We start from the raw sequence: 11,657 nt of genomic DNA, 5'->3' as shown, positions 1-11,657 counted from the left end.
GGAGAATTTGCAATAATGGGTTCAATATGTTCAAGGATGAGTGTCACTTGCCTTGCTCTGGCCCTTGGGGAACTTCGGCGACGATCTCGAAGTAAACCGGCTCTTCGGCGGGGTCCGAATCTAAGCGACAAAGCACAAAAATAAATAAAACAGGCACAAACTCTACTGAAACAGCAAAAGAAACTATTTTTAATGGATTCTTGATAATTTTATGAATTTAATGAAATTTGAATGGACCTAAACGGAGACTAGATGAATTACTTATGAATTTTAGAAGTTTTCTAGGTTTTTTAAACTAAACAGAAAAGTCCTAAATCAATTATTGCGCAATTAATGGGGCTGCTGACGTCAGCGAGGAGAGAGGTACTGACGGCTGACAGGTGGGGACCACCTGTCGGTGAGAGAGAGGGGGAGAGAGGCGCTGACAGCTGGGCCCGGGAGGAGAGAGAAGGCGGGCGCGGGGAGCGACTGACGAGTGGGACCCACTCGTCAGCGAGAGGGAACAGAGAGATGGGGACCGAACGCGCGGTCGGGCGGACGGCGGCGACCGGCGGGAGCGGCGGGCGACGCGGCGACGGCAGCGCACGGCGACGGCGACGCGACGGCGACGGCGCGACGGTGACGACCGGCGAGCGGCGACGGCGCGACGGCGACGACGGCCACGGCGGCGACGCACGGGCGGCGGTGGAAGAACAGCGGCGACGGCGACTGGCAAGCAGCGACGACGCGGCACGCGCGGGCGCAAGCGACGGCGGCCAGACGTCGGCGACGCGGAGGCGACGACGACCACGGCGGCCGGCGGGAGCGGCGGGCTTCGGCCTCGTCCGGCGACGGCACGCGACTCGGCGGCGGTCGGCCGGAAAGGGGGAGAAAGAGGGGAGGAGGGTGCGGGGGCTCACCGGCGGCGGCGAGAGCGCGGACGGGTCGGCGAAACCGAGGCGAAGGTGGCGACGCGGGCGGGCGCGGGAGATCGGCGGTGGCGGTGGCGGTGGAGATCGATCGGCGGCGGCGACGGGCGAGACGCGGCGGCGGCCGGGCGACGAGGGAACGCGCGGCGCCGAGGAGGCTCCCTGGCGACGACGAGGGCGGCAACAAGTCGGCGACAGAGGGACGGAGGTGGTGACGCAACAGAGCGGCGACGACCGGCGACGGGCGATGAGATTGCGCGGCGGCGGCGAGAGGCAGCAGCGCGGCGACGACACGAGCGACGGCGGAAAGTGGGCGACGGCGCGGCGGCGGAGGGGATTTATAGGGTGGCGGCGACCGGCTAGGGCGGGCGGAGGTTGGAGACCGAGTCGGCGACGACGCGGTCTCGGCGGCGGCCGTTGCGTCGGTTGCGGCGCGGCGGCGCAGAGTCCGGCTCGGACGCGGCGCGGCGCGGGCGAGCGGCGAAGCAGTCACTTACAGGTGGGCCCCACCTGTCAGTGGCGCGAGACTGGAGGGAGCGGCGATGGACTTCGCGGCGCGGGCGACGGGCGAGCGGGCGAGCTGGGCCGGAGCCGCGGCCCAGGCGGGAGCGCGCGCGAAGGGAGGGAAGCGGCCGGCGGGGCTGGGCCGGCCGAGCGGGAAGACGGGCCGGCTCGGCTGGGCCGGCCCGGGAAGGAAAAGAAAAAGAAAAAGAAAAAGGAAAAAGAGAGAGGGAGGAAAATTGGAATTCGGCCCAATTTGAGAAGGAAGGGAGAAAGAAAGGAAAAAGGAGGGAAAAAGGAAAACCCCACTTTTGCCGAGTTTTAAATTAATTTGTTTGGCCAAATTTTATACTTGTGCAATTTGAATTTAAATCCTGTTAGTCGATTTGCGAGCCTCGATTTAATTGAATTAATTCCTTTTAGAGGGATTTTTCCTGAGTTAATTAAGCCAACTGTTATTTACGGATTCCTTTTTACGATTTAGGCTTAGGACGAAACTCCGGGTGTGACACGCCGCGGCGGTCTTCGCATCGTTGTTGCTTGCACTAGGGCACCGTGCCCGTCGCTACATCACCTACAGTGTCGTTGTGCACCGCAACACCCACGCATGCCACCGCATCGCCATTGTTGTCGTCTCTAACGCCACACTGGCCGGAGGCATCCCCTCCCTCTGTTTTGGTTCAGCTGTGGACCCTAGCCGTGGTCCCGATCCACGGTGGTCCCATGAGCCATTTCACTGATGGTTGGGGCCCACCTATCGCTGCCCGCTCTCCCTTGGCTGATGTCAGCAGACTTCTTTATCGTGCAATATATATTTAATATTTTCTGTTTAGCTAAGAAAACACAGAGAATTTCTAAAAATCATAGAAAATTCATCTGATCTCCATTTATGTCCATTCAAATTATCGTAAATTCATATCAATTTAATTCATTAAAAAATATATTTTATGTGTTGTAGTAGACTGTATTGCTTATGTGCGTTGTTTGTCGTGTAGAATCCAATCCCGCCTGTACTCTGGTGTATTTTGAGGTTGTCGCAGGGATTCCATCTGGTTTAGAGTAAGCGGGTGGCATACTCTCATTGATCCCATGTTTTTTAATGTCTCGCTTTACTTTCAGAGATGCATGTTTTACTTTACTGTTAGTGTCTATTAATTATCCATCGAACTTTGCTTATTTTACCTTGCCGTACCAGGGATAATTTGACTAGAATTAGAACTAGATTGTGCTTAGTTCAAATAGCTCATGGACAATTCATTAAGTAATGATTAGTCTAATGATAGCTTTTGATCATGATTAATTACCTCACGAGGGCTAACTTAATTAAAACTTGTTTATTTGGAGAGTGGTGGGTGCATGGTTTTGATATTCGCGCCCTTGGAGGGAAACCCTAGAAGAATTTTAGTACTAATCACAAGCCCGAATTGGCAATGATGGTCGGTAGGGCTTTTGGTATAGCTTCGCTCTATCCAACGTACTCATACAAGGGTGAGTGTGATGGGAAATGGATCTGCGATGGCCTATGCTACTTTTGGATTTGCCTAAGTATAAGAAGGAGTTGTTTACCTTGATTTAAGGTAGGGGCGAAATATAAACTCTGGTAAGATTGGATAGCAAGGGTTACACGACAGGTTCTATCATGGTTCCTTTTTAGATGTCTTGGTGGCACATCTAAATATGTTGTGGGCCCATGTCTTGTGGGTAGAGTGGTACACCTCTTATCAAAGTAAAATTATTTAAATAGACATGCCCGGGGTTATGGACAATCTACCAGATTTACCATGATTAGTCTCACCTTTTATAATATGAATTAGATGAAATTGGTGTAGACTTGGTGTTGGGCCGGGTCTATCATAACATGGTGTAATGTTGGGCAGTAGAGAAATTAATTGTTTATTTCATCTTTACTTTATTTAACCACTTGCATCTTTCTATTAATTATTGCCGTTTTGTGCAAAGTAATCCCTAGTCCCCCTTTTATTAATTTGCATTCATACATTGCCGCATTAGGTGCGACTTGCTCATCGAGTATCGTAGTTTGTACTTAACCTTGCTCAATTTTTCTTGACCAGAGTTGGAGTATGAGTGAGATGGAGGCGCTTCGCAGGAGTATGTCAACTTTATCATCTGTATACCGACTAGTCCTGGATGAGTATTTAATGCACATTTAGTTTAGAAATTCCGGTTCAGAATTTTTGGACGTGACAGCTGCAGCGTGCAGCGTGTGCTCAGCCAGCTCTTGCGCCGCCAGGACAGCCATCCACCGCTGATTCCGTCATCGCTGCCAGTGTTTGAGCTAGCCCAGGCAGGGGCGAAACGTCAATACAAAACTACGGTACTAGAAAATCAAGCTGGATTCTGATTTATGTGCCCATAATACCGATGGCATTAAGACGGTTGCGTGAATTATAATGGTATTTTTCCAAATAGCTAAAGTTACAGTGGCATTGGCATGAATCCAATTTATCCTATGGTCTACTCCTTTTGGGCACTATTATTTGTCGCTTTCCACAGCCAAATAACTGCTAGGTGCAAGTCATTTTCACGGTCCAAAACATCAAATAATTCCAAGTGGAGATAGTACATTTGTTTATGGAGTTTCCAGTAATCATAATCATGTCTAGATTGGATTTGGTTTAGTGGGGATAGTCTGGCTTAATTTGTACTACTACCTCCGTTTCATATTGTAGGACTTTATAGCCTTATCTAAATTTATCAATTGATGAATGTATATAATTTATATGTATTTCTAAATTTATTAGCATCCATATAAATCTAGATGAGACTATAAAGTTTTACGTTGTGAAACGGAGGAAGCACCGTTTAACTATGGTCCCTTATTGGTGTCTTTGTTATCGTTTATCTGTATATGTCTGATAATATTGTAAAGCAGAATTAGCATGTAGTGACTTAAATAACCTTCCAGTGGCCAACGACTCCTCAATTGACAAATTACCGTTGTTGGAATTTTTCATGTTTCTGTGAGGAACTCATTGGCATATCTACGATTATAGGATATTGTAGCCTAAAGTTGTAGTTCTGTGATAATTTTATTAAAACTTAAGTTGCCTACTGCACAATTCATCACCAACATTTCAAGCACAAGCAGCCATACAATTAACATGTAGCTTTAGTCATACTAAGAACTAAGCACAACAAAAGTATACTCTGCAAGTATAATCTGCAGGTGGTTTCAAGCATCGGAGGAGGCACAGACGGCTCTGGTGAGCATGGCCCTGATGGTGGCTCGCTCTCATGGATCCTTCGGATAGGTCTCGATAGGTGGCGACACGGCGCGTCGAGACGGCGGTTGTGGCGGCAGTGAGGAGGGCGCCACCGGGCTTGCCGAGACGGAGCCTCTCGTCTTCTTGGCACACGGCGGCTCGGCGACCGGCGCCGCTGCGGGCCTCTTCAAGGGCTCCTGCTGTTCGGTGATCACGGCCACTTGACGTGGCGGCGCAATCGCCGATTTCCCAGGAGCCAGCGGCGGCGCGAGCGCCATGGTGCGCCGCGACGGCGAGGGCGGCGTAGCGCAACTTTGGTGCAGCGCCGGGCGTGCCGAGACCGCACCGCCCATTTTCTCGGCACACGGCGGGGGGCTCTTCTGGACCGCCTGCTGCGTGACCACCGCCGGCTCTTGATTCGGCAGCGGCGCCGGCGGGGCGGGACGCAGCGGGAGCGGCGGATGGGCGGCGGATTCTTGGCGCGCCGCCGAGTCCTGCGGCGCCCTCGGGGAGACGTACATCCGGCAGACGACGGGCTCGACATCACCGGCGTCTTGACGGCAGACGTGGTACTCTGCCATCAACCAATCCGTGTTCTTGCCGTCCTTCTTGAAGCGGAAGTTCTTGGATTCCCCAATCTTGACCCCCTGCGTGTTCTTGATAATACGCTTTCGTCCATGCGAGACCCAGGTGCCGCCGCCCGCCGCGCGCGAGAACCTCCCTTTGATCCTCCTGCATCGGTTGTAGAAGAACCGGTCGCCATTGGAGCTCCCGGCGACCGGAGCGAACTCGGCGGCGAGGTCCTTGGGCTCGGCGCCGTAGACGTCGGCGGGGCGGATGCACGCCGCGTTGTCCCTGAGCGGCTGGTTGGTGATGAGGCTTGGCAGGTAGATGGCGACCACCTCCTCCGGCGACGGGTTGAAGCGAAGCCCTATGTCGAGGAGAGCATCGAGGTCCGCCATGGGGGATCGAGAGCGAGAGCGGTGGCGGGAGGGAGAAGAAGCGAGGGAGGGAGGGGCGCTCTGCTTTTGAAGGCAGCCGTGGATTTGATCATTTCACGCTTCTCCTGCACCTTTTTTTTTCTTTTTTTTGCATTTGTATGTGAAGTTTCCATTAATTTTGATCATGTTCTAGATTGCATATGTTTTAGGGGGATTCTCTGGAATAATTTGTAGTTTTGTACTGGTGCTTTTGTTATTGTACATCTGTATACATCAGATATTGTAAAGCAGAATTAGCATCAAGTAACTTAAAATAATCACAACTGCTGTCATTTTGATGCTTTTTTGATGAATTCAATGGCATATCTACAATTATAGGGGATTGTAGCTTTAAGCAGTAGTTCTGCGAAAATTTTATTAAAAGAGACAATCTAAAAAATATCATTAACGGACGTCTAATTCTAAGAAATGACATTGATGAGTACAAGTTCTCCAAAATATCATGGAACAAACGACTTTGTCTAAGAAATATGATCGTCGTTAGGATTCCATCCATTTCTGTAATTAAATATATTGTTCATACTATAGCACTTAACGGAGAAATATTGACGGAACCCAAAAGGCGATGATATTTTCTTAGAATAAATTCGTTTGTATGATGACATTTTAAACTCACGCTTGTCAATGGTATTTCTTATAATTAAGTATTTGCCAACGGCACTGGTTAGATTTTTCTCTTATTAAAACATAAGTTGCCTAGTGAAATTTACATTTTGTAATATTGTACTCTCATCATACTATTATATAAGTCTAATCCAAATTGGTGCTCAATGTACACGGAAAACGAACCGTTCAAAACGGTATTGTTTCCTAGCGCAAGGGAGCAGTTCATATCCATTGCATCTTGGACCACACCGCTCAAAATAAGCAGCCCAGCTCGAATTCATCTGCACAGTTCAACACACATCATTTCCAGTACAAGCAGGGACAGAATTACGCTTTTTTACACATGAAATGGGAAGCCATGGCAACTCAGAAGCGCGTAACAACATTTAGCAGTGATAAGCAATAAGCAAGTCATCAGACATCAGGTTATAAATTCAATTGGCATGTGTATATAGCCAACGGACACCTCTGCTTAAAACTTTACAAAATTAGGGGCAGCCGGATTGGCAGATGCCTACATTGACATGTAATCCCTCCATATTTTTATGTATGACACCGTTGATTTTTAGGATTACGTTTGATCATTCATCTTATTCAAAATTTATATCTAAATATGCAAAATTATAATGCATACTTAAAGTTTCTATAATAATAAATCATATTATAACAAAATAATTAATAATTATATAATTTTTTTAAATAAGACGAATGATCAAACATAGATCTAAAAGTCAACAGCGTCATATAAAAAAATATGGAGGGAGTAGCTCTTTAGTCATACTAAGAACTAAGCACAACTGAAAGAGTTGTGCTACTACACAAAAGATGGCCACACATGAAATGAAACAACTGTAGGACCAATATAATCAGATTGTCAGCTTTCAAGAGTGATGCCCAAAACAAGTCCAAAGTGGTCACTGGGTAAGACGGGAAGTTCCAGTTTGTGGACCTCCTTGCGGACCTTCTTTTCCTTGAAATATGTGACACCAGGTATCGCATCCTTCCCGATCATCTGGATGCTATCAATCTTGAAGTCTGCCAGCTTGCACAAGAATCGATCCAATCTCTTCTGCATCTTACGGTTGGCTGAAAGCATGCTGTTAGCTTTCGTATCATAAGTCCAGCCATCGTCGTCTGGCTTCAACTGAACCCAAGCGTCAGTCCAGCCATCTGGGAGAGGGAACGGCCCATCTCCTTTCTCATCCCAGTTCATATCACCACAAAATATTGCATTGCGGAATGATCCCAAAATTTTTAGAGATTCGTTTGCCTGAGCAACTCGTTCCTTGCTGTACATCTGATCCCAACTAGGAGGTCCAGGACATGGACTCTCAAGGTGGCTAGTGGCCAGCACCAACTTAACTGCACCTCCAGTGTTGACATGTGCTACAGACAGCTCTCTTCCCATTATTGAGTTAGAAAATGGAGTGCAGTCAAAATATTCCACAGGTAATTTGCTCATCTGCATTTGTTTGAAATTGAATCAGACTGCTAGGAGTTAATGAACTCTAATATAAAAGGTATTCACAATAGCAAAAGCTGAGACACCTGGACAAGCACAAGGATTCCAATCAAACACCACAAATCATAGAAGACAGTTGTGAGGTTGCTACTGTTACAATTTGTGCATTAATGAAACCCCCATTGAGGTCCAAAATTTGAGGTAACAGCCTATTAGGCCCCAACATTAGAATTACGTTGATACATCACGAGAAGGAAAATGTGCAGTATAAGCCTTAAAAATGGATGCACAGACATGTAAAACCATGTAGATTCATATAGAACATACTATTAAACTTGTAAAGCAAAGTTCCGAGAACACTTTTAGTATTTTTTTCTAATTATTCAAAGTATAAAAATCATCTGTCATAAATTGGAACTAAGGAAATTTGTGATAAACTGAATCCATTTTATGTTTTGCAAAAAATATGTTTCACTGCTCTTGTTCAGGAAAGATGAATTGTAGTAGCATGTACCAAACAGGGCAAGTTTGCTGCTCCTCTGTCCATAATCCAATTCTCCTACTCCCTCCATTCCAGACGTAAACTTTCTAGCCTTGTCTAGACTCAGGATGCTAATGAGTAATGAATATAGACATATATCCAAGCCATATTCATTAATCATGAATGAATCTAAGCAAGGTCAAATAGTCGTACAATATGAAACGGATAGAGTATTATATTTCTCAGCTATAAGTCTTTCTTTCCGTTACAATTTTAGCATTGAAATTTGTCTCCTGTTTGGATCTTTTTTAGGTTATGGATTCATCGTGAATTGAGAAGTGAGAAAGCTCTGAGCTACTATTTACTTGATTTTAAGAGGTTTCCTGAGCGAGTGATTTTGAGATTTTTCCATAGAGACCACAGACACTTAGCTAGTGCCATGTAAGTACTTTCATAATCTTGCATTGTTCATGAATTTGATCATCGCTACATAAGCCCATGGTTATATTTCATAATCTTGCGTTGTTAATGAATTTTATTTACGCAAATAAATTCTCAAAAGATAATAATTCATTTGTAAAAAATGGAGTAAGAACAACTATATTCATCTATGTATCCATGGGATTGGTGAAAGCAACCTGCATGCAGTAATATGGCCGCTGAGTAGCCATGTTATTCGACAGCGAGCATTGGTATTCTTGCCACCAGTCAGATTTTTGCAGAAGCAGATATATGTTTGGTGTAACCTCCTGCAGCTCCACATATGAGTCATTCCATTTAGAAAGGAGAAAGAAAATAACTCGGTATTCAAAACCTGCACCTGGAAGCATATCAGATCAGGGTTGTGATTCTTAATAAGATCCCCAAGAGCATCCATCCTTCTACGCAATTCCAAATCCTCCCGGAACCAGACATTATATGTCATGATTTTGAAGGTCTTCTTATCCAAAATAATCTCAGAACTTGCTGTGTTAGCAACCATAACAAACAAATCAGGAGCATAAAAGGAAAAAGGTATTAGCAATAACTTGAAAACAGAATCAGCTACAAACTGGAGTAAATAGGCAGATATTTCACTGGGTCAAAGATATAATTAGAAAATGTTTTGTAGACTAGTTTACACCCAAAGAAAAAAGAACAGGCCACAGTGACTACAGGATACCACCATTTGTAAGACAACCCTGTTACTAATAGAAACATGTATTAACAACTTACATTCATGATTTCACAGGAACCAGGAAAACAAAAGTATGAGATCATCAGAGAATAAACATGATTTGTCACTGATAAATATCAACTTATTAACACAATTATCATCAACAACGTGTTGTTAGTATGCATGCTATGTTGGAACAAATAACTGCAAACAGAGAAAATAAAACTAAAAGATTGCTTTTATATGAAGGAAAAAGGATCAATGCCTATGCACTATCACCGATAGGGTAAATTCCTGAGTTATGATATATCATATATGCCAACATTGTCTGCAATGTTGATTGAAACAAACACATTCATTCAAATTTTAAGTGGTTATAATTAGCATCATGGGTAAATAGAACCACTAAAGGAGGAGGGGGGGGGGACAGGACATTATTGAAGAGTCCTAATACCTAATTGGGCGTTATGGTGGAACAAACAAAAAAATGACTTAGTACACAAGATTATGAATTAACAAAATGAAACTACGAAATGTAATTTCATGAATGCACCATATCCTCAAGGATATTAGAAAGGTGGTTATTTTGATTTACAGAGGGAATAAGGATGATAATATTCAGTATAAGACTATTGTAAATGCAGAGCATGATCGGCAAAACAAATATAATGTTGTGAAAATTCTACCACTTTTAATGATAAAATTGGCAACAACAATTAGACCATACATAATGGAAAAAAAGCCGATTGTACATAGAAAAGTAGTAGTAATGGTTGCAGCCTTTATGTCATGTAAGTATCAACCATATCATCACTTGGCACAAGACACAAAATAGAGTAAAACTTCTACCACCATTGTATTGCAGTTTTTCTAGTGATTTACTGTGAATGCGACTTCACGTGATAGCAAAATGACATGCAGGACAATTGCTACTTTCTAGCAGATACAGTGAAGCAGTGGCTTCCTATTGATAAGTGATAACCATACCACATTCTTTTGCAGTCGGGAATTGGAATAATTACACCTGGTGCATCGTCTGATCAAATGTAGCCAATAAGTTATGATAATGGCATGCAGCGCAGGAATTTGTACAACGCCACCAACATTTTCCTATCGATTACGAACTATAACACAATCATATTATCTGTTTTTGTTAGATTGATTGATAGCTTTCCTTGTTACATTGACTGGTAGCTTTCCTTCTTTGGATCATTCATCAATCATCAACGCAATAGGCACAAGTTTGCAACCAAAAGATGCGAAAATAGAGGTAAGATCCCAAACAAACCTTTCTTCTCGGCCGCCCGATCCTCCCCGCCATCGTCAGAGCGCACCCCCACGACCTCCGGCGACGCCGAGCGCTCCCTCTTCCTGGGGCGCCGCTGGAGCGGGAGGAACGAGGCGCCGGCGAGCTCGCCCAGGTCGAGGGCGTCGGCCTCGACCTCCACGGGGCGGGAGGAGCCGCACGCCTCGCAGGCGCGGGCGTGGCCGGGGTTGTCGAGCGTGCAGAGGGGGCAGGACCACTGCGGCGGGGCCGGCCGCGCCGAGCAAGGCCGGGCCTTCGCCGGGGAGGACATGGCCGCCGGAAGAGGTGGGGTTCGGGACTCGGCGAGGGCGTTGCCGTGGACCACCACTGGGCGGGAGGAGCCGCAGGCGTCGCAGGCGCGGGAGCGGGCGGGGTTGTCGAGCGTGCAGACGGCGCAGGACCACTGCGGCGGGGGCGGGGAGGACATGGCCGGCGAGGGAAGGAGGAGGAGGGGTTTGGGTCGGAGGCGGCGGAGCGGGAGGAGGAGGAGACGAGGAGTCGAAAGGAGGAGGGCAGCCATCCCAAATTTGAATTTGAATTTGAATTTCGAAACGGCTTCCCGACTTCCCGGATTTTGTGGGCCACGAACTCACAATGATTTTTGGTGGGAAAAGAAGAATTCATCAATAGGTGGAAAACGATCCGGCTGGGTGAGTAGATCGGAGCCATTCGTTGAACAGATCGGACGGGTTTAGAAGAACGGATGGAGTTTATCGAAGGAAATATAAGCAATGAAAATTGACTACTAGTACCTGGTTAATTGAAACGATGGAAATTTTGGTGTTAATTTTGTTTATGCTTATATGCCAAAATTTAAATTTCTAGCTCTAAGTTTAGTTAATTTTGGAGTTTTTTCACCGTAGTTTATTTTTTAATTTAATTTTTAAATCACTAATAATATGTATATTAGTTTTATTCATAAATTATTTTGCGTCGTAAATATGTCTTCTGGATTTTTCATCAAAGGGGCCACCTACGAATCAGGCGTCTGTTGAAAATAAAAATTAGATAT

General features: G+C 45.8%; 1 protein-coding gene across 1 annotated transcript; it reads right to left on the bottom strand.

The window, feature by feature from the left end:
* Positions 1–6,981: 6,981 nt before the first annotated feature.
* On the bottom strand, positions 6,982–11,165 carry LOC102711317. Its single transcript, XM_006665002.3, has 4 exons — positions 10,628–11,165; positions 9,004–9,149; positions 8,822–8,932; positions 6,982–7,702 (listed from the first exon to the last, which is right to left on the bottom strand). The coding sequence occupies exons 1-4, from the start codon at positions 11,163–11,165 to the stop codon at positions 7,115–7,117; spliced, it is 1,383 nt and encodes a 460-aa protein (XP_006665065.2). The 3' UTR covers positions 6,982–7,114.
* Between the last annotated feature and the right edge of the window lie 492 nt (positions 11,166–11,657).

The sequence above is a fragment of the Oryza brachyantha genome, chromosome 12 (genome assembly GCF_000231095.2).
Source record: "Oryza brachyantha chromosome 12, ObraRS2, whole genome shotgun sequence".
Taxonomy (NCBI): domain Eukaryota; kingdom Viridiplantae; phylum Streptophyta; class Magnoliopsida; order Poales; family Poaceae; genus Oryza; species Oryza brachyantha.
Note: the sequence above shows the minus strand (reverse complement) of the source record. Positions and strands in the feature narration are given on the sequence as shown.